Below are 24,910 nucleotides of genomic sequence, written 5' to 3'. Positions count from 1 at the left end.
ACAATAGACTGTAAGAGGGACTTTGAAATTGAAAGGGCCCATAAATTAAAGAACAGAGTGTTTGACCACTTGAAAACACCCCGACCAATGATCTTCAGATGCCTCCGCTATGGCCATACAGAAAAGATCTTTGACCAAATAAGGACAATGAAATTCATCATATGGAAGGGTTGCAGGATTGGGATTGCATAATATTACACAAAAGTAACTATAAACCACAGGAAGAGATTCCTCACCCGAAGAAACAAGATGAAAGCAATGAACAGCTCCTTCTCCTTTGTAGGCCATTCGAAAATGAAAATCACGGTGAATGGGAAACATCATTCTTTGATGAACTGGCAGACCTGGAATCCTTTTTAGACAACTTGACTCAAATGGAAATGGACTTATAAGGAACTTGCAATGTATTCTCTGCTTACCTTTACTCTTGCAGTTTGTACCCTTACACTAATGTCTTAATAACTGTCTCACTAACCACACTGCTCACATAAATATTTGGGAAACAAACCCCCAATAGTATACTGACTCCCAACAACCCCTACAAGTATGCTACTTTACCAGCAGGCAACAACACCCAACTAACCACCATAGCTAATTTGCCCTATTGGGCCCTAATAGGCCCATTTGGCCCTAATGGTCTCCACAGCTAGTAATACCCTGAATCCCATTATCATAACTCAAATTAAAACATGACTGACATGCAATATTAATATAACTCTATCTAACTAACTCTACCATTTTACCTTCTTAACGCTTGTCACTGGGTGGCTTTACTTCATACAAACCTGTTCACATCTCACTTCATCACCTTTGCTACCACATCACTTATAATGCAAGAATCTTATGTTCCAGTAACACTGCAAATACCATAAGTCTCATATGCCTTGATATCAGAACTTTAATTAAAATCCATCCACTTTCCCCACCAGTACACCCAGAGCACCCAAACCTCAACATATTAACTCCTGAACACAACCAGGATAACCTCCCCACAAACATCATCCCTCTCTGATTCAGGGATCTATCTAATGATACAAAATCTCTGACCAAATTAGAAATAAAATAATATCCCCATATAACATGGCATATGAAATGTTAAAAGATCTCACCCTCAATGCAAGGGTTTCAATCACCCTGATAAGCGAAGGAAAATTCTAGACTACTGTGCAAAACTCAAAGGTCACATAATTTTTCTACAAGAGTCCAAAATTGGTCCTCTAGAATGCAATGCAATGCACTATCATTGCATTTATAGAACAACTTGCTCCCCAGTATTTAAGAAAAAAAAGGGTAGTCACACTAATAGGCAAAAAAGCTGCACTTTCTGTCACAGACTATTTCAGTGGCAGATGGTTAGTTACGAAAGTCAATAATAACACTTCAACCTTCTATATAGTGGTTATATATGCCCCCACAGCGGATGACCCTCAAATTTGGATCACCTTAAACAAAAGACTATGTGAACTACCAGCTACCTAAGGTGTAATCCTAGCAGGAGATTTCAATCTTCCTTGGGATATCCTGTTAGACAGAAGCTTCTCCTGTAACTATAGACCCAACAACTCATATAAATAATTGAGAAACTTGTGCAAATAATACTGCTTAAATGATATGTGGCGCCTACACAACCCCACAGGAAATATGCTCACTTTCTACTTACATCCACATAACACGCTTAACAAAATTGGCTACATACTCACAAACAATATTTTCTCGCACTGAAGTCTACAAATCCCACCACCAAAACAAATCTTAGTATCAGACCACACCTGCGTCCCCCTCGAACTATGAACATCCCGAAATATGCCCAAGTAAAAGCAATGGATAATTAACAGGAAAGTACTCCAAGACCAAATATTAAAAGACAAAATGAACACCGCATTTTCAATTTAGCAAAGAACACTAACAAAATCTCAGCTAAAACCTTATGGGGCGCCATGAAAGCCACAATTAGAGGAGTACTCATTAACATTGTGTCTAATATAAACAAACACACAAATAAAGGTTTAAATAAGCTAGAATAATTCATAAAGCAATATGAAAAGAATTTTACCAAATCAAGAAATCCAGAATTCCTATTCAAAATGAATAACCTTGAAATACGAATAAAATAAAATAACCAGAACCCTAGCACATACTTGGATACAAATAATAAGATAAAGAGATTCAAAGAATTCAATAAAACGTGTAGAACATTAGCCAATTAAAGTTTAAAAACAACAATAGCTGGAATAAATCCGGAGCTACAGTCCTTGACCCTTTAAAAATTTGCAGTACCATTCAGGAATACTATAAGGAGCTATATAACCAGGACTCAACATCCTCACTTAGCAATTGCCAAAAATACTTAGACAAACTACAACTACCAACCCTTAAATAGTCCAATAACATAATACTCAATCAACACATCTCCACTCCAGAAATTAAACAGGCAATCCATTCTCTCAAACCTGAGAATGCTCCAGGGCCTGACGGCATCTCAGTCAGTTTTTATACAAACTACAGAGAGAACCTAGTACCCCGTATTGAATCCCTTTTCCATCACTTCGTGGCCACTGGGAATATTTTAGGAATGGCTTCGGAAGCCACAATAGCTGTCATTCATAAAGATGGGAAGGACCTTCTCGAAGTCAAAAATTACATGGCATAAACATTGACTGTAAAATCTATGTGACAGTTCTAGCACTGAAATTGGAAAGAGTCCTCACCCTACTAATACATCAAACGCAAACTGGTAATGTCAAGGCAGGCTCATATCTGACAACGTTAGACTGTTTGCTACATCACTGAAAAGTCAAAAACACTATTGTGCCCTACAATCCCCATAGCTTTAGATGCAGAGAAGGCCTTTGATAAGGTCCCATGGTCCTTCCTGCACTCACTGATGTCCAAAATAAATCTGAGCGAGGAATCTATATGTTTGGTCTTTGCCCTTCTCAGACAGCCCTCTGCTCGAATTTGAGTCAAGAGATATTTCTCAGACAAAATATACCTTTTGCAAGGGATGAGACAAGTTTGCCCACAATTCCCTTTAATATTCCGGTTAGCCATTGAGATCCTCCTTACAAACATCAGTGGAATAGCCTTTGCAAATAACACATACAAAGTCGCTGCATGAGCTAATGATGTACTAATATTCTCACAAGAAGCAAATGTTTCTATCCCCACAATATTGGATGAAATTAAATAATACGCAAAGTTTTGGGGTACCCTCTAAACCGTGACAACATGGAGGTTTCCCCAACTAAACAATTTATGCATACCCTCAACATTAACCAATACAAAACTACATGGGAAACTGTCCCAAATCAAATGCCTTGGGATACACTTTAGGAACAATCTGAAAGACACAAGAAAACCAGCTGAAGATAGCCTCTACCTAAATTTTAAAGAACTGCTTTCTTCATGGACTCCTTAATTCATGACCTGGTGGGGACAAGCGAAATGTATCAAGATAATGATAGCTCACAAATTAACTTTATCTCATCCATGCTACCTTTTCAACTCTCGAACAACTTCTTCAAAAACATATAGTTTTTTATATCTGAATTCCTGTGGAAGGGTAAGCGGGGTAGAATCTCCCCCTCAACAAATTAAAAATGAGCAAACTCAAAGGCTAACTTTTATAAATACCAACTGGCCTTTCTAATTAATCAAGCTACATGGTGGCCTCGCCCCTAAGCCAATGATAAACCCTTATCTACACATCAGAGAGCATCTCACAAACCAATCTCTCTGATCTTGATACTAACAATAAAAGCCCTTAATAAACATAATTCCCAACTCATTATCAAGGAAACCATCTCAAGGTCCTCGACAAAAACTCTCCAACTAAATCCAACAATCAGAATATGCCTCTCTTTAGAGCAACACAAAACTCATGGTAGAAGGGAACTCCTTCATTTTGGATTATATTGGGCTGATAAGAACATTCTATAATCCGAAACCTTGGTTACTCAGATAAGTCCAAAATGTTTGCCGAACTACAGGCCAACTATAACCTGAACAACATTGACTTTTGCAACTTCTTAAAACTCAAGGTAGTTATAAATAAATGCAACAGACCACAAAAATAAGACCTCATCAACCTCCTTACAAAGCTGTCCAGTCTACCTCCTATAGCAGCTAAAGGTTACAGAATACAAACCCCCAGCAAGGCTAATAATAGGTTAACATCAGAGATCCAAAATAAAAGGAAAAGTCCTTTTACAACAATTTACCTCACGGTTGTATCCGACATTCCCTGGATAAATATTTGGAAATTCTTCCTAAGTTACAAAGTATCTCCCATTCTCACCCAATGAAATTTCTGGACACTTCATTAGGCCTAATGGGCACCTGAAAAACTCTTTAAGATGTATTTTCTAGATTCTGACCAATGCTGAAATTGTCACGAAGTGTCAGGCTCTCTCCATCATATGCTATTGCACTGTATGAAGTCGAGAACATTCTGGAAAGAAATCTAAAACATAATACAAGAAATCTTTGATAGGGAGATCTCCCCTAACTCTCATGCAGTGACCATAGGTCCAATGTCCCTCGTACCTATTACGAAACTAAACTCCAAAAACCTGAGGCTTTTAGACCTACTATTAATGACAGGAATCATGAGTATCCTATGTGAGTGGAAATTATTTCAGGATATATCCCACTATGCATGGTTGGCGTGGATGTGCTTCGCAAGAAGTGCAGATAACCCACTGCTCAACAACAACTTTAGTTCCCAAGTGCCTGTTACATCCTATATATATGTGAAACATTACCTACTCTGTAACCCTTTCCCTTTAAGTGCATGCGCCATGTTATGTTTCCTATGATGTTCTATATTCCTAACAGAGCTTTCCTCATACAGCATTCTGCTGTCTTTGTCAGTTGTTACCTGGACACTGCTGTGTTAGGATTTGATGCTGTGCTGAACAATAAATCATCTTAAAGCTACCTTTTCCTTGGATTATTACAAAATTTGGCAACGAGGACAACCCTACTCCAGCCATTATCAGCACAGGAGCGGAGTTTGGACCCATTTCTACAATTTTTTGGGAAAAATTGGAAAATTTAACTTATTTTTCGACCTTTTATTTCATTAAGGAACATTTTGTTTTCATCTACTACTTTGAACTTTGCCTTCACGAAGAATTCATCTAATTTGGGAACCTGGAAAACTTTCTACTATTTTCTACAACTTCTGCATCTTTCAATTTACTTGTACCTGCCATTTCCTTCTTCATACTTTGCGGTTCCACGCTTCTCGGATATAAACAAACAATGGTCCGAGACCTATGTATTTCAGAATGAACAATGAGTTAGAACTTATTCAATTAAAGGGCATATGTTATTCAAACAGCCCTGATCAATTAATGATAGACTTAAGAGAACAGGCAACAGCAGCAGACTCCAAATGTATGCAATATTTTTAATCTATTGTCATATTCAAAATTTTGAACACAGTTCACAGTTTATATACATTGCCCCGTATTAGAGCGTGCAGTATAGCAAAAGTGTGTCAAAGAATGTGAAGGTGATGAAAAATGAAAAGAAAGGAAGTCACACAAGATTATAAATAAGACAATTTCAATAATTTCAAAAGACATCCAACCAATAAATGCCGGAATAGTACAGCCTGACCACTTCAAATAGTCCACAGAAACTCCCTAATATTACTCTCAAACATGGAATGTTATAAATGTCTGCACCAAATCACAGAGAGATCATTAGTGGTCCAGGTTTTTAAATAGGTGTTGACGTTTCGACTCGTCTTGCGGCCTTGCAGTTGTTTATGCCTGGGCCATGCGAGTCTTCTTCAGGACGTATAAGACGGGGCAACACAGGGATCTCATTGATGACCCCTTGTTGGGGAGTAGTGGTCGTAATTCCCACTTCAACTAGGATCAGTCCATGTGATCCAAAAATCCTATTGTTAGGTGCCTCCTTTCGAAATTTTGATATCTGCTCAAGCTGCCTGAAAGTTTAGCAAACATTGGTAATTGGCCATCTCTATTTTTGGATATAATTAACACAACAGAAGTCATCAATCCAGCGCGGTGATTTGCACCAGTAAAATTGCGATGTGAATTAATAGAACACTCATGACTGGGCTCTGGACTTTGACCTAAGCCTCCTGTTGTCAAGACATCTAATTGAAAGTATACAACTATCAAGAATAGAAAACCCACAATTAATGAAGAGAAACCTGGTCAACCTATCAATAGGATTTTTGGATCACATGGACTGATCCTAGTTGAAGTGGGAATTACGACCACTACTCCCCAACAAGGGGTCATCAATGAGATCCCTGTGTTGCCCCGTCTTATACGTCCTGAAGAAGACTCGCATGGCCCAGGCATAAACAACCGCAAGACGAGTCAAAACGTCGACACCTATTTAAAAACCTGGACCACTAATTATCTCTCTGTGATTTGGTGCAGACATTTATCACATTCCATGTTTGAGAGTAATATTAGGGAGTTTCTGTAGACTATTTGAAGTGGTCAGGCTGTACTATTCCGGCATTTATTGGCTGGATGTCTTTTGAAATTATTGAAATTGTCTTATTTATAATCTTGTGTGACTTCCTTTCTTTTCATTTTTCATCACCTACACATTCTTTGACACTCTTTTGCTATACTGCACGCTCTAATACGGGGCAATGTATATAAACTGTGAACTGTGTTCAAAATTTTGAATATGACAATAGATTAAAAATATTGCATACATTTGGAGTCTGCTGCTGTTGCCTGTTCTCTTAAGTCTATCATTAATTGATCAGGGCTGTTTGAATAACATATGCCCTTTAATTGAATAAGTTCTAACTCATTGTTCATTCTGAAATACATAGGTCTCGGACCATTGTTTGTTTATATCAGTATAATACCCAGGTCCAGTACTTTTTGGGTTACCCCATTTCCTTAATGGGTTCCACGCTTCTCAGCGCGTCTTGGCAACCGATTGTGCATGCTGTTTCCTAGCAACCACACTCGCTTCGTGCTGATCAGCTGTGACTGCTTCATCGTAATAGCGTCGCTCTTAAGCTCAAAGGCGCTTATGCTGTTACCCGTGTGTATCATTCAAGAATAGACGCTTTTTAAAAAAAAAAAAGGATTTGGGCAAGTATTCAGGTATTTCTGTGATCAACGTCTTTGAAGACGGAATCCACTGCGCTACACTGCTGGAATCGTCATTGCTGAACGTCATCACGCTGCTCTACGAATCATCACGTGACGCGCGTCACGCTACGTGCCTCCATTTTGTTGATTCTGGTTACTAAGCAACCGCCACACCGCTCTTCTTCCGTGTTATGCTAACATCTTCAAGCAGCAACGGCGCTTTTGTTTTATTTCAATCGCTTTTAAGCAGCGTTTCTTTGTTTTACGATTTACCGTTTTTCACATTATTTTTCTTTTCTTTAGTTTTTGTTTTGCTCCTCTTCTCATCATACGATCTTCAAGACCTGAGGAACCTCAATCAATTTCTTTAAAGGACTTCATCATTCAGCCTGAAATTCTTTGGCATTGCTTCATTTCAACAAGTACATTACTGTTTATCATTTCTTTTATTTATTATTGTACAATTTTTTTTCTTTTTGTTATTTATTGCAATTAATTTTAAATCATTTTTTTTTTTCTGGGGGGGACAAATAGTATTATTTGTGCATTGTGTTTATATAACTCATTCTAGTTGCGCATTGTGTTTATATAGCTCTTTCTAGTTGTTGGTATTTCTTCTCATAATGTAGTTTGACCCTCCTGCTAAATTTTTGCAAATTAAAGGGGATCCTCCAATGCCTTGGTCAAGGTGGAAGGAAGAATTTTTCAACTATATGAGGGCCATAGATGGAGAACGTATGGGAGCAGAGAGAAAAAAAAGTATTTTACTGCATTGTCTAGGATCCGAGGGACAGGAGATCTTTAGAACTTTACCCCACTTGTCAGTTCCTACTGGTAGTGGTGATACCATGAATGTTTATACTGAGGCTCTTGGTAGACTTGAGAAAAGATTTAAACCTACAGCTAATATTGCCTTGAACCGTTTCAAATTTTATACCAGGGCACAAAAACAGGAAGAATCTTTTGATGATTTTCTCACTGCTTTAAGAGCTTTAACTTTACACTGTAATTTTGGATCCATGTGCGATGAAATGATCCATGATCAAATCATTGTTCATGTCAAGAACAAAAAGGTTCAGGATAAATTGTGGTGTATTGGTGACCCTAATTTGGAAGAGACTATTGCTATTGCTAAATCTACTGAGATGTCAGAAAAATGGATGGACATAGTTGGTAAACAAAGTTCTAATGTTAGTAAGAGTGGAACTGATGAAGAAGTATGTTTGGTTAAACCCAAAGTAGAGGCTAAAAATGCAATTCCTTCTCATTTTAGAGCCCAAAATACTTACAGTGCTAATTATAGGAGAACAAATTTCTTCAATAGTTCTCCTTCATGTTTTAGATGTGGTAGCAAAACACACATTGCTTCTTTCCAAGGCTGTCCTGCTATAAACAAAACATGTAACATTTCCAATAGAGTGGGACATTTTAGTAATGTTTGTAGAGAAAAACGATATAACTCTCAGTTTAGACCAGGACAATTACATATGCCTTCTAACACTATTACTCCCACAAAAGTATCTACTATTACCGTGTCTGATGGCACTGAGCAAGATCTTGACCGTGGTTATGTTGTTTCCATAATCCAAAGTGGGTGTATAGTGTTAACTAGTACGAAATCCCCAAAATGTATATTCCAAGTGTTTTCCATTGATATTGAACTTATGGTGGATTCTGGGTCCCCATGGACTATAATTACCAAGGAATATTTTAATGACAAACTAAAATCTGTCTGTGATTTTTCCACTCTACAACCTTCAGATATTCTTGCAGAAGGTTTCAATGGGAACAAGATTGATATTGAAGGATTTTTTAAAGTTCCGTTAAGCTTTAGAGGAACATCAGCTTTTATCAAGTTATACATTGCTATGAAGGGAGTCAATGTTCTGGGCTGGCATGACCAATGGGAACTTGGCATCACATTAAATCCAAGGGCCAAAGATCCCATCTCTCTTTGTAGTGAGCAGGAAATGATAAATTCCGTTTGTTCAAGTGATGGAAGTCAAGATATTATTTCCTTTTGGAGCAACAAGTTTAGTAAAGTTTTCTGTGAACGTTTAGGGAAACTAGAAGGTTTTTCACATAAGATTGTGTTAAAAGAAGGAGCACTTCCTGTCAAACAAAAGCTAAGAGGAGTTTCTCTAAATGTTAGAGATGAATTAAAAGAAATGTTGAATGATTTGTTAAAAGACAATATTATTGAGCCCATTGAATCGTCTGAATGGGTTTCGCCAATTGTTTTGGTACGCAAACCCGATCAAAAATTGAGAGTGTGCATTGATTTGAGAGCACTTAATTCTAATATTATTATTGATTGCCATCCCCTGCCTAATATCAATGAGCTTGTTTCCCTTTTTGATGGTGCGCAGATTTTTTCCACTTTAGATCTCAGATCTGCGTACCATCAAATTGAACTTACGGAAGATTCCCAAAAGTACACAGCATTTATCACTCCCATGGGTCTGTTTCAATACAGAAGGATGCCTTTTGGATTGGCATCGGCTGCTTCCGTTTTTCAACGCGTGATGTTCCAAATTTTTAGAGACCTTGATTTGTTCGTTAAGTGTTTTCAGGACGACATATTAATCTTTTCAAAAAATGAGTTGGAGCATGCTTCACACTTAAATGAAGTGTGTAGGAGGTTAGAGAAATATGGTCTTACCCTCAAAGCACACAAATGCAAGCTTTTTAGAAAATCTGTAGAATATTTGGGACATACCCTGTCTGGGGAAGGTTTAATTCCAAAAAAATCCAATGTTGAAGCCATACTCAATGCCCCTGCCCCGAGCAATAAGGAACAATTATTATCGTTCTCGGGCATGTGTGAATACTACAGCAAATTTGTGGTTAATTTTGCTACCAAAATGGAACCATTAAGAAGATTATTGAGGCAAAGTAATGAATTTGTGTGGGAAGCTGAACAAGAAAAAGCATTTACTGATATCAAACATGATATTGTCAATTCTCCTACTTTGAAACCTTTCAGAATGGGTAAGAAATGTATCATCACCACTGACGCTAGCTTGTACGGTTTGGGTTGTGGGTCATCCCAAACTGACGGGGTCATGGAATGGAATGTAGCTTTCTCGTCTAGAACATTGAATGAGACGGAACGCAGGTATGCCGTTATTGAACGGGAACTGCTTTCCTGTGTGTGGGCAATTGAACACTATAGGATTTACATTTGGGGCAGCGAGTTTATCTTGAGAACCGACCACAAGCCGCTTGTACATATCTTATCAGTTGGTGGAGGTTGGAACTCTACAGCAAGGATTGCGCGTTTGGCATCCAAATTACAAGAATATCATTTTACTATGGAATACATTCCTGGTAAAAAAAATGTCACTGCTGACTGCCTCTCACGTCTTCCTTGCCAGAATCAGGAAGACAACGTTAATAGTATTAGTGAAGTTGATTTTGTTTTAAACTTGTCTGATGTGGTTGCTTCCCAGTATCAAGATATCACAGAGCAATTTTGGTTGAAATGTCAAGATGAGGATGAGAGATTTGGAATGTTAAAGAGCTATCTTTTTAAGGGTTGGCCCAATAAAAGCAGTGTCAGAGATGATTTGCTTCCTTTTTATAATATAGCTGATGAGTTGTGTTCTGAAGGTGAATTGATTTTCAAATCTGGAAAATGCATTCCACCAGTGGGTGTACAGGAGCTTATCCTCAAGTTGGCACACAAAACGCATCCTGGTATTTCAGCTATGAAGCGTTTAATAAGGCTGAATTTTTGGTGGCCAGGTATGAACAGGTACATTGACCGCACAGTCAGGGAGTGTAGCAAGTGTTGTACCAAGGATAAGATGTTAAAGTTGCATGTTCCTCCTCTTAAAACTGTTAAGTGGCCTGAGTTTCCTTGGAACAAAATAGCTTTTGACATTTCAGGTCCCTTCCATATATTACCTGAGGCCTCACGGTTTGCATTAGTCATGATTGACTATCACTCAAAATGGCCTGAAGTGAAATTTGTGGCTAAGGTTACTTCGGAGGTTGTGATTACGTTCTTTAAGGAAGTTTTTGCAAGGGAAGGTTGCCCATCTGTATTGGTGTTGGACAACGGTGTACAGTTAGTGTCATCTGAGATGCAATCTTTCTTGCAAACGTGCAACATCAAACATATTCGGACTTCCCTTTATGAACCGCATGAGAATGGGCAGGTTGAACGCTTTAACCGAGTACTGAAGAGTTTTGTTGTTGACTCCATTAAAGATAAGGGTAATTGGTTGAATGTGCTTAGGGAGAAGCTTTGGACCTATCGCATAACTCCCCACACCACTACAGAAGTTAGTCCGTTCAAGTTACTTAAAGGCAGGGATCCTGCATCCAACATTTGTCCCTGGTGGTTTAAGGAAAAATGTAAGAATCTAGGTGAAGGCGAAGTTGACATCCAGGATGTTGCAAATAGAGTTAGTTGTAAACAGAGTAAGTCTGCTTTGTGGTACAACAAAAGGTGGAAGACAAAGGAACATAGTTTTTGTGTGGGTGATTGGGTCAGGATTTTGAAACCTTTTATTGTTAGCAAAGGTACGAGTAAGTTTGGTAGACCCATTCAAATTAAAAGAGTTTTCAATAATTCTGTCATAACTCAAGATGGCAAGGTCTGGAATTTGAGTAAAGTTGCGAAATGCCCAACACAGAGTGATTTGCAGTCTCAATGTCATGACAATCTTTCCCAATGTGACAATTCCAATGGAAGAATTGATTCAGGTCCTTCTTCTGACTCTGTAGCATCAAGAGTCAAAGATGATGTACGCGTCAGAAGAAGACCTACTACTCTACAGGATTTTGTATGATTTTGTATAATATGTTTTCTGTTCTTTCTTTTAATGAGGGAGATGTGTTACATCCTATATATATCTGAAACATTACCTACTCTGTAACCCTTTCCCTTTAAGTGCATGCGCCATGATATATTTCCTTTGATGTTCTATATTCCTAACAGAGCTTTCCTCATACAGCATTCTGCTGTCTTTGTCAGTTGTTACCTGGACACTGCTGTGTTAGGATTTGATGCTGTGCTGAACAATAAATCATCTTAAAGCTACCTTTTCCTTGGATTATTACAGCGCCACACAAGCTATTAAATAAAATGGACTTATCCATTCAAAAAGTAAAGCCACCATAATCATCTCATCAGCCTCGTCAACTCACCCACAGAGACCAAATGTATGGCTGGGGACCCCTGAGTTAAACATATATCTTATTTACCACTTTAACACCTCCATAATCGAGCATTTATAAGTGGGATACCTGTAAGTGGTACAAGACCTCCCACCCATCTCACCAAGCTGATTTTTACCACCTTCCTTTCACATTCCACTCAGTACAACCCATACCACTCCTTCTTTACCTCCCTCATTTTACCTCTATCCCCCCTCCTCCCCTGTTCTATTAGGTACTGTTTGCAATCAACAATGCTTTGTTAATGATTATACATATCTTCGTTATAATCCTGGGTCTGATTAAAATGTCAACGTTATTGCGCATAAGATGCAAGCATTGTATACACTTTTGTATGTTTTTAAATCCCTGAAATACAATTTAAAAAAATTGGGGAAAAAAGCTGATAGGAAATAATGTTAAATTTTGTTAACTTACTTTAACATTTTAAAAGTATAAATACATTTTGTTTAATTAAAAATATATATATAAATAAACAATAATCATAAGTCTATTATAAAGTATGTTAAGAACCTTCTTCAATATACAAATTGATGTGACCATATTTTGATAGAATAATTACATTATTTTATATTAATGTTGTACATTATATTTTAATAATGTTTACCACATAAATAAATATAAATGTTAGACTCTAGGTAAATGTTTTACAATATAACTCTTGAGAAAAATTATTTTAATTTAATATAGTCAAAGTAATTCAAATATTTAATTCTAAACTAAGTTAAACCTGCTATGTTTTATTAATTCCGTTCTACATTCAAACTAAATAGTTTAGATTAATTTACTTTAATTTATATCATAAAAATAGTTTTACTATTTTTTTAAACTGTAATAAACTTTTAAAATGTTCCCTAAACTTTATCAGAGGTTGAACTCTGCCACGGTGGCAGAGATCTCTGTCTATGTGCGGATAGTTACAAGTAGTAACTTTACACTAATAAATTATACTCCAATGCCTGAATTAAGGGATGTAGACAAGTAAACCTACACTTTGTAGTAAATTTACACTCGTTGGCTATGTTTAGGTGATTGGCCTAAAGTTGTGATCTAACTCCAAAGTGTAAGAGTAAACTTACTTGTACATTTACTAATGTGTAAGTTTACCCTTGAGACTAGCCCCCAAAGAGAGTATCCACTGTTGAAGTTCTGAAGGAGAAATAACAATATATACCACAGAGGTGAGAAACCTCATGGTCATGCTTTATATGAATGTCTAATAGTGAGCTATGGATACTAGAAAGAAAGAACTCATAGTCGTCTTCCAATAGACAGATGCATCCCTATATGTACTAGTCTGCTGAAACTGGTTCCATACATTCACTCTATATAATTGTAAATGTAAATGTATTTATATAGCGCATACAACACCTGAAGGGGCAGTGAAGTAGTTTTTCAGTGAGTAGCACACTACCAGTGAACCTAAGATTAGCAGTTTGTAAGTTGGTACAATTTTGTTCTTTTCTTGTGCATTAGTTGCTTTGGTTTTTATGTTTATTTTCTTAAGTTTGTGATCTTGATTACATGCGTGTTTATTTGCATTTGGAGTAGGAACAGAGTGATTGATAGGAATGGATATGTAAAGGGGAAGTAGTACATTTTTGTAAGTAGCGGTCATTTATGCTTGTTAGTGTCATGTATGCTTCTTAGTTGGGTAACATGGCTAAAAAGGAGGGGTGGAAGTTTGAGAAGAATGTTATAGAATTCATAGTTGTCAGAAAGGTTTGGGAAGAGAGAGAAGGAGAAGGCATGGGAAGGATGGATGAGTTTTTTTATAGCAAAAAGTAAATAATTAATATATATGTGTGTGTGTTTGTCTGTGTATATATATATATATATATATTTATATATATCTTTGTATACTCTGCAACCAGCGTACTTAGTACCGCAGAATAACGAGCCACCACGCAGCAAGTAAATATTTCAGGAAGCTTTATTCTCTCACATCACGAATCTTCTCAGGCATGACGCGTTTCAGTTAACAAGTAACCTTGATCACATATATATATATATATATATATATATATATATATATATATATATATATATATATATATATATATATATATATATATATATATATATATATATATATATATATACATATATATATATATATATATATATATATATATGTATATATATATGTATATATATATATATATATATATATATATAGATGTAGATGTGCACACAAGATGCTTATTGAAGTTATGTTTGCTTGATTAAATTTGTCTGTATAAATATACCCATATGTACATTGAAGTGGCAAAATGTACATGGTCAGTTGTCCACATTTATCTTGTGGTACAATTTTTATGGTTGCAAAAAACTGTATAAATTAATGTACACGTGACACTTTTTGTAGTTAGTATTGATTCCCTCTATGTTTTGATTAGAGAGGGCTTATATTGGCTCTACAACTTCCTTATTGTCTGTAACCTTTTTATAGTATAAGGAGTTGTCGATTAGCCCAGGAACAGGCAGGCCATACCATTTAACAATATTAGATGATCTTGGTCATCAAGTCTTTACTAACAAATTACTGGTAGTAGTGAAAATCAATCAAATTAAGGTGAGAATGTATTCAGTACAAATGTTAAGATCCAGAAAATCAAAGAATTCAACATAATATGCTGACCATATTTATTTAAGAAAGCTACACCGGCCAACCATGTCACCCTATAATCTTAGACCAGGATGTTTGATAGTTTCATCCCAAGGTATTGTAGAACTGAGGTGAGTATTAAGAGACTGAAAAATAGAGGTTATAAATAAGGGGTCATGATCACTAACCTCAATTTCAGGGGCAGAATGGGCAAGGATATTAGCAATAAGCTCCCTGGTTGTAATGATATATTCATCATAGATGAGTAAATTCAACCAGAATAGGTAGGGATAAATCTGATTTCTGGATAGAGGGGTTCATACATGTTCATACATTTTCTATCTGTCCGAAACTGCAAGTAATGCTTTGCCTCGTCGATCTATCTTCAAATTAGAAATATGGCTATTATCAAGCAAAAAATAAATATTGTGTTGAGTTGATTTGGAACCCATATTGATGTTACAATCAGCACATAAAATTAGAATATTGGCAATAAGCTCCCTGGTTATAATGATATATTCATCATAGATGAGTAAATTCAACCAGTTTAAGTAGGAATAAATCTGATGTCTGGATAGAGGGGCTCATACATGTTCATACATTTTCTATCCCTCAGAAACCGCAAGTAATATTTTGCCTCATAGATCTATCTTCAAATTAGAAATATGGCTATTATCAAGCAAAAAAAATATGTTGAGTTGATTTGGAACCCGCCTTAATGTTGAAATCATATCATAAGACAACGGTTCCTGTGGTATAATCCTATATACTATGTATTCAATATATGGCTTAATAGCAAATTCTAAAGACACAAGAGGGTTGGCAGGGATGACAAAAAGAATTGCACAAACAATTTTGGATAAACCTCAATAATGTTTATATACTTCAAAACATTAGTTGCATAATTATGCAATTATATTCAATTTGTCACATAATCGTGTGAAGACAAAAAATAGGGGAGTGCACTGTGTCCCAAGCGTACATATGAAACCAAAAATACCAATGCAAACGACATACATTAAATACAAGCATTAAATACAAGCACAGTGGTTTCTCATAGGATGACTAAAAAGAAGGAAAATGACCAAAATATTAAAAATTTATTGTTATAGTGTCTATACACAATCCTAGGCACTAATTTGTAGGTTCAATTCCTTGTGGCGTCGACGGTGTTTCGACCCTCAGGGATACGGGTCTCATCAGGACAGGGCATTGAGGGACATCTATAATTAAAAAGGACGAGGTGGGAGTGAGTATAGTATGTGACAGTTTTAATCAATTAAGTATGTGGACAAGGGACCAAAGTACCTGAGAGATAACTTGTTCTCACCCATGCATGGGTTTGCTTTTAAATATAGCAACATATATTTTTTAAAGCAGCCCGTTTTCATTAAATGAAAATTGGATGCATTTAAAAAAAAAAAGTTTCAGTTTAATTTTTCAAGAGTAGGCAGCGGTCAGTGGGACCACTGCCTGCTCTTAAAAAAGTTTTTGCAATCATTCACAAAGGGGAAGGTGTCCCCTGGGGACTTCTTCCCGTTTTCAACTTGCAGTAGGAGTAAAATGCTAATGTTTTGCAACCAGTTTCCAGTTGCAAAACATTCGTACATCCCCCTGCAGCTCGCTGTTGGTAAGGGACAAGGGCCAGATTGGCTATCGGGCTTTCCTTAATAAACAATGCAAAACAAATGTTTTTAAAAGTACGCCTTAAAGCTATTTGTTTTGCATTGTTTACTTAGAAGCGCCGGCAGCCCCCAGCAATAAAATCAGCCCCCCCGCAGTGAACCTGGACACCACCCTGCCACCCCAGCAAAAAACACCCAGTAGCCAGTCCGGCCCTGGAACAGACGCCCTTAACACGCCCCTTCCTAATACCAACTCGCAACCCTATTTTATGATTCGGTAATAGGTTACCGACGCACAAAATAGTGTTAGGACACATAAAAGGCTATTTACCAGTTACAAACAGCCTGATTATCCGTTTGTAGCCGTTAAAACCTTTTGTACATATGGCCCTAAGTCCTTATCATCTACAGCACTTAGAACAGAATATTGGTGAAAAGAGAGAGATTTGCAGATAGAGCAGATGCAGAAATATTAGTTTCACAGTAAAAAGAAAATGGCTGAGGACAATAGTATGATGGTCTGGATAAGTACCTAATGGGAGAGCATTAATAATGCAATATGAGTTTCTGAAATAATTACGTTTAAAAAATAACTCCAGCAAAACAACTGTATTGCTAAAATTTGATCACAGCACAGTTTCTATTGTAATATTTGGGAGGAGGGCCAACCCAGGTAATAAGTCTGACAAATAAAATATTGCCTTACAGTGGCAGATCAATATTGACTCTGTTGTGAAGCCAATGTACCACCTTATTTTTAAATTTAGTGCAGGTCTCTGTTTTGGTTAGTCAGTATGTTTGTTAAAACCATTGCAAAAGTACAAGTATACAGAGGAAAATTAAAAAGAGATAGGCATTAGTATTAACAGGTGGAGACATACTGGGGATAAGCAAAGACACTCATGGTACAATTTTATGTATATGAATATTAGGAATAACAAAGATAATATGAGGATTATCCTCCTTTTGCATATTGACAACAGAGTCAGGCAGTTCCGTGACTTGATTTTATCAAGAGAAACAGTAAAAGTACCATGGACAAGCTTGAGATACATAGGAGCATTGAGGATTGAAGATACAGACTTTTCAAGGGCTGGGAGACTGTCAAATAGATTATTAAAGTTAGGTTTGACTATAGATTCCAATTTAGATTGTAATTGAGAAACAGAAGCACAGTCACAAAACTGTGGTCAGAAGTCCTCCATTCAGTGAATTTGAGACAGGATTAGGTGCTCAGAGAATGCTGGGAGACAAAGATCTAGAAGGCCAAGCCATTCTGTCTTTTTCCCGCTGAACTATGAGGGCATGGTCTCAAAATGCAGCACAAAAAGATGATGGATGGAATGCTAAACATTGTCAAAGATTAACCCCAGTACAGAGATATGGCCCTAAATCCATTGTTTTTTTACTCACCATGTCATTCCAGTTTGGAACCCGCCATATGCAAATCAGTATTGCGCCTGTTCCTCATGGGGCCAGCCCATCCCGCTCTGCCAGGCCAGGTCTTCCCTGGACCGAAAGCAAGCATCCTGGAAACCAGTTTCAGGATATCACCCCTCATCAGCCAGGCTAGCTTGAATCCAATGGCACAGTCAGTGTGGGCCCACGTTTGGGCATACCCTTCCCACTTAGGACGACTAAGGGGCCCATTATGATGTCGGGCGGATTGCCCCGCCAGGCTGGCGGTAGCCACCGTCAGCCTGGCGGGGGCAATCTGCCCGACATCTACACTCGTTTTCCCCCCGCCATATAAGTATGCCGAGGGGGACCTCGGCGGACGGAAAGACCGTCCGCCGCTTTTCCGCCCCGGTCGCCTTGCAGCCGGGGCGGAAAAGGAATAATATGGTGGCAGTGTCTATTAGACACCGCCAGCCATATTATGATGGGCGTCTGTAGGTGCCTTTCCGCGGTATCGATGCCGCCACGGAAGGCATGCGGTCTTCACTCTGGGGGCCCCCTGCGGGCCCCAGAGTGAAGGAGAGGTGGGGGGTGCACACGGAGGGTACCTGTGGTACCCCCCTTCATTTGCATAAACAAAGCGGCAGGCACCGCGCGGTGCCTGCCGCTTTGTTGATGCAAATGCATCAATGCATTTTTAGCATTGTGGCGGGCGGTGCAGAGAGCACCGCCTGCCACAATGCTAAAAATGCATGATGTGCCTACCACTGTGGCGGGCACATCCTAATACCCCCCACGGGACCCCCGCCCTTATGGTGGGCGGTCCCGAATTCCGACAGGATGGCGGGCGGACATCCTAATGAGCCCATAAGTGTCAGAGCTTCCACACACCACATGCCTGCTACTGAGGCTTGCAACCCAAGCTATACTGTCCTGTTACCGGTCCATGCATGATAAACCAACATCAGGGACACATGTTACAAGAAAAGGAATCCAAGATCATGAGTGTATCCTTAAAAGAACTGGATGACAACCATAGCACAACTATCGTTCCCTTGTATCGCACACCTTTTCTTGGTGGCTTGAAGTCTCGCCTATCAACGGGTTGACATGGTGTTCAAAAGATCAGTTCCGGTTCATTCTCCTTAACTGGCCTTCCTAAATGATCGAAGAGTTTCTTCCCACTCACGAATATGTTAATATGTATAGTCTGGTGATATCTGGATTTGGGGAGCTGTTAGTAGATGGGTATGTTGTATGGTGTTGTTTTTCATCTGCTGATATGATAAGGCAGACAGGTATAACATCTTAACTATTATTTGAACGCTCTACACCCATGTGCCATAATCAGATGCTTATAAAATAATAGAAAAAACAGAAGTGGCATGTGGCCTAGGTTTGTAGTTGAAAGTAAAACATACTTACGGGCGGCCCTGGGGTGCCTGTTTCTCCCTTCTCACACTCGCAAGTCTTACGGTTACACTGCAGAGTAAGGGAATGAACGAAATATTATACATTTCATTTATTATTTTAATTGTTAAAGAAAATGGCATAATAAAATCTAATACCATCAACAGTTGCACTCAAAAGACGAAAACATTGTTTGTTTTTAATCCTTGAGCATGTTTGGAACGTAGCAACAAAAATACTGAGTAAATGATCAGAGGACAGAACTGGCTCTAAAATATTGTACTCATTTACCTTTTGATGTTAAAGGTAAATTGTGAAAACATTATGCTACGAATAACCCAAGACATGGGTCATTTTGCCACTTACGTTGTATAAGTGGAAAACGGAAATAAATACAATATTGAAAAAACCTTTTCAGAGGTTACGAAATAAGTGTTTGATTAACAATTTTTGCATACAGAAATGTCTAATATGTGCACGAAATTTGAAATTATAGTCAGCACTTTTCCTAAAATAGAAAGCATTCCCGAGAGGCCACCGTGCGCACGCGGGCATGTGTTTGCATTGTGAAGCACCTGCCACTGTTATGGCTTTTTCACCTTACACTTCCGACATTGACGAAGGCCATTTCAGAACGGTAAAGTAAAATAAAATCAAAAAGTGCGTGAGAGCGCCAATGCAACTAAGCAATAACAAAGCCAAATAGTTCGGTAATCACCTTTTAAAGACAAAATCCTATTACATTGCCAAGGCTTGATAATTCTGAGATTCTAGTTTTCTGCCTCTGTTCAGGTTATTTATGCCGCACCGGACCTCATCCTTTGTATCATAGTGCTGGGTATTTCTAAATGTGCAATTGTGCCTGTACAATTTCCTGACATGTACTTAAACCATGAGTAGTTCCCCCATGTCACATGGTATCTGCCATTGGGTACTCTTTGAAAGGCTCGCAAACTCAGCATCCCCGACACAACTCTGTATCCTGAGCATGCAGCATCGTTTACCACTTTGCATCCTTTCAGTGACACCCTCTCTGCTTGGAATTAGTGGTGATGATCTGGTTTTCAAACATACCCCCATGTCCACACATACTTTTAAATGGCTTTCCACTGCACAATATATTACGTTTTTTGGAAGACAGATGTGCCGTGCCCCCTCCAATTCAATCCTGGCTTGAAGTTATGTAAAAAGTGGCAAAATTCGAGAAAATTATGTGTAAGCTAAATGATAACTTGCAACAATTTGATTGTATTTGGGGTCCTTTTCTGGATCTATGTGACAGCTTTAACATTGCTCTCATATATATGTAGGAATATAAGCACTTAAGATGTTTTGTTCGCTTTGCATATTCAAAGGATGTGCTGCCTTCCAGCATGAAGATTCCCACGGAAGCCTCTCTGTGCCCCGCTTGACATTTCCAGTCCTGCCTACATAGAACACTTTTTAAGTGGACACTGGCCCATTATGTAGCTCCAGCTCTGAAATGTCTCACTCACATCCCCCTCGCACGCTCGCCATATATAATGCAGGCTCACACAAGCCCCCACGAACATTGCTTCAGTTTTCTTTAACCTATTGTAGTGTTCGTCATACAGCAGGCACAACACAACAGGAGTTGAATTAACCTTTTATTGTGAGTTCAGTAGGTGAGGGAAAATACAGCGACCCCAGCCACAGCACTAGCCACAACAGGTGGCAGCTTCACTCTGGTCCCCCGGCGCTCGCCTTGGAACGCTGGTCGCGGTGACATTCTAATTGATGTCACCGCGAGCAGCTCCATTACATGCGTAGCTGCGGGGGGGGAATAAGGGTGGAAGATACCACACATCCCCCTTCCCTGCGGAATGAAGAATAGGGTTAAACATCAGAATCAAAAGTACAACAGAAAAATTACATCATCACATACTGTTCCAGATGTCTTGGTGGTCTGGTCATTCTCCGGCTAGCCCTTCCACCCGTGTGAGGGACCGGCCACTGTTCCCTGAGAGGGGGACCCATGCTCCTCTCAGAATTTCCTTCTCCCTCACATGCTCTACGGGAGTCTTGCCCGGGGGGGGAGGGGGCGGTGATATCTCACTACTCTTCCCAGGTTCCAGATCTTCCCTTCCTTGGTCTTAACCGCATTCCTGAACAATTTTGTGATCTTGGTCGGCCTACTGTATCCTGACCAACTTGCCCTGCCAGTAGGTGTCCTGATCTTAATGTTGTCCCCTACTTTGAGCTCGGCCTCCTGTGTAGAGTGGAGTCTGTCGAACCTTTCTTTCCTCCCAACCATGGCTTTTTCCTGTCTCACTAACCCTTTCGCTTCTTTGGAGTGATCCGACCATCCCTTATGCCACTCCATCCAACCTGGCGATAGTTTGGTGTTGGGTATCCTTGCTCGAAGCAACTCGAAAGGGGTGACTCCCGTCGTTTGGTGTGGGGTGAACCTGTACGCTTCTAACCGCCTCCATACTTCTTCCTTCCAATTCATGCCACTGGTCTTGGCTAACTGAATGCTCTCCTTAAGGGTCTTGTTAAAGCGCTCAACCATGCCATTGGTCTCAGGGTGATACAAGGCACACCGCTTGTGTGTGATTCCCCTCTCCTCGAGGAAGTCTTCCATCTCTTTCGAACACAGTTGCACTCCATTGTCCGTGAGGAGGCTGCTGGGTAATCCTTCTCTAATAAACAACTCTTGCAGGAACTCAATGACGACCTTAGTTGTGACTTCACTCACCAACTTCACTTCCGGCCACCTGGAGTACAGATCCATAAGCACTAGAATGTACGGCGAGCTCACTTCTCCCGTCAATGGGCCAATGATGTCTAACGCCAACTCTTCCCAGGGTCCTGAAGGTGGTGGCCTGCACACCATTGGGGGTGTCTGTTGTCTCAGTACTTTATCGCTGATGCTACACGGAACACAGTCTCTTACTTTTCTTTCTATTGCGAGTTCCATGCTCGGCCACCAGTAGTCTTCTCTCAACCTTTGTTTTGTCTTGGTGATGCCCAGGTGGCCATCGTGAGCCATATCTACCAGATTCTCTCTCACTTTCGCGGGAGGTACCAATCTCGTCCCCCTGAACAGGCATTCATCGACTACGGACAGCTCATCTTTGACAGTCCAAAATGGCCGTAGAGCCTCATCTTGTTTATCTTCATGCTTCCATCTGTCTTTTACTCTTTTGCACACCTCCTCCAAGACTTCGTCTTTCCTTTGTGCACTTTTCCATGTTTCTTCACCTATCGCCCTCTGGATGGCGCACACATTTTCCATTTGATAGTCTTCAATTTCATCATCCACCTTCTCATGCGCTTCTTCCGCTTCATTTTCTTGCACTAGCCTTGACAAACAATCTGCTGCAAAATTACGCGTTCCAGGGACGTACTCGACACAGAAAGTGTATTCCTGGAGGCTGACCACCCAACGCCTGATCCTGCTGGAGATCGCGTCCAGGCCCTTTTTGTTGAAAACCTCCACCAATGGTTTGTGGTCAGTACGAAGGATGAACTTTGTGCCCCACAAGAAATCCCTGAACTTGCCCATTGCCCAGAATACTGCTAGGGCTTCTTTTTCGATTACCGAGTGGTTGTTTTCTGACTTCTGAAGGGATCTTGAGGTGAAAGCTATTGTTTCCTCTCCGTCTCTGCTTACTTGAGTGAGGACCGCTCCTAACCCTTTTGCGCTAGCGTCGGTGGTGACTACTGTCGCACGGTTAGGTATGAAAGACTTTAGGCTGGGTGCTTCTGCAAGCGCATTCCTCACGTCCTCAAACTCTCTCTGACACTCCTGACTCCAGTTGAACACTGTCTCCTTTTTCAACAGCAGCCTGATGGCATACGTCCTTCCTGCCAGGTTTCGTATGAATTTCCCGTAGAACTCCAGCATTCCCATAAAGGACTTGATATCGTCCTTGCTCCTTGGGGGCGCCAAATTTGCAATGGTGTTATGGAGCTCCGCTTTGGGACGGATACCTTCTGCCGTCACCTTGTGTCCCAGGAAATCCAGTTCCGCGCAGCCAAACACGCACTTTTCTCTCTTCACTGTTAGACCTTGTGACCGAAACCTGGCCAGCACTCGTCTCAGCCTCTCATCGTGCTCCTCATGGTCTTTCGCAAACACTAGCACATCGTCTTGATAACATACGACACCAGGAATCTCCTTCAAAATATTCCCCATGAGCCTCTGAAACACAGCTGCCGCAGAGACTAACCCGAAGGGCATCCTCTTGAACTTGTACACCCCCATGGGCGTCACAAACGCTGTGAGTTCTTGCGACTCTTCGTGCAGTTTGATCTGAAAGTACGCTGAGGTAAGGTCTAGTGTGGAGAATACTCTTGCACCCTCCAGCATGCTCATCATCTGGGTGATGTTGGGCAGTGGGAAACGGTCGACCACGACCACTTTGTTCAGAGCCCTGAGATCAATGCACAGCCGAACCGACCCATCCTTTTTCTGGGCGGCCACGATAGGCGCCAGCCATTCCGTTGCATCCACTGGTTCAATGACTCCTGCCTTGTACAGTTTCTCGAGTTCCATCTTCACTGCTTCCTGGACGGCAATGGGTAGCTTCCTGACCTTGGCCACCACTGGCTTCGCGTTTTCTTTCAATTTGATCTTGTGGCAGTAGTTCTTCAACATCCCAGCTCTTCACTGAATACCTCCTGTCACTAAATCTTCCTTTGGCTCTTGTATCTCCTGTATTAAGATTTGGGGATTGCTATTGGGATTAAGATAGATCCCCAACTCCTTCTGTGCCTGCCAACCCAAAATGTTATCACCGACTGTAGACAGATACACCTTAGACACTGTTGTCCTGTCCTTGTATTCAATTTTGTCCCAGAAGTAACCTTTCATTGAGATGGGGCGACCAGCATATCCCCCGGGCCTCACATCCATTTTCCTCAAGATTATCTTCCCCTTGGACACTCGGGAAAATTCTATCGCACTGATTATTGTTATTCTTGAACAGGAATCAAACAATGCTTCCAAATCTGTACCCTTTACTTTTATAGTGTCTTTAGGGCTGCAGACCTGACCTTCCCCAACTTGCACGACTATTTCTTCACATGTAGTGTCTTTGAGGCTGCAGACCTGACCTTCGCTCACTCGCACTACTATTTCGTCACATACTGTGTTGGTCCTGTCTTTACCCTGTCTGTTGAATCCCTGTCCACTTTTGCAATACTGCCTGAAATGACCTTTCTTTCCGCACTTGTTGCACGTGAACTTGAGGGCAGGACACTCTTTGTCATTGGCCATGTGCCCTTGTTTACCACATCTATAACAGGTACCCTTGAATGACCATCCCGAATTTTTCTCTTTCTGCTCTTTACTCCCTACCTTCTGGCCCTTGATCACAGACACAGCCTCACATTCAGTCACAACCTTGCTTACTTTGGGTTTGTCTTCGCTTCTTTTTTCACTAGTGTCCTGCTTAATTTCACTGATGCACATTAACATGTGTTCTACTTGTTTGGCTACTATTAGAACCTCCCTCAGGGGTGGGTCATCCTTCAGCCACAACTCCTCGTGTACACGCTCCATCCTGCAAGCCAGCACGAACTGGTCCCTGATCCTTTCCTCACATGCACCA

At 39.9% G+C, this 24,910-nt stretch overlaps 1 protein-coding gene across 1 annotated transcript in view; it reads right to left on the bottom strand.

Moving 5' to 3' along the window:
• The window catches only part of COL28A1 (collagen type XXVIII alpha 1 chain), a 689,953-nt gene that overhangs the window by 610,961 nt on the left and 54,082 nt on the right, over nucleotides 1-24,910 (bottom strand). The window contains exon 5 of the mRNA XM_086941924.1: nucleotides 19,347-19,403. Within this exon, the coding sequence (XP_086798050.1) occupies nucleotides 19,347-19,403 (57 nt within the window). The remainder of the gene's footprint in view (nucleotides 1-19,346; nucleotides 19,404-24,910) is intronic.

Source organism: Lissotriton vulgaris, chromosome 10, assembly GCF_964263255.1.
Source record: "Lissotriton vulgaris chromosome 10, aLisVul1.2, whole genome shotgun sequence".
Taxonomy (NCBI): domain Eukaryota; kingdom Metazoa; phylum Chordata; class Amphibia; order Caudata; family Salamandridae; genus Lissotriton; species Lissotriton vulgaris.
This window is presented reverse-complemented; position numbering and strand designations above follow the sequence as displayed.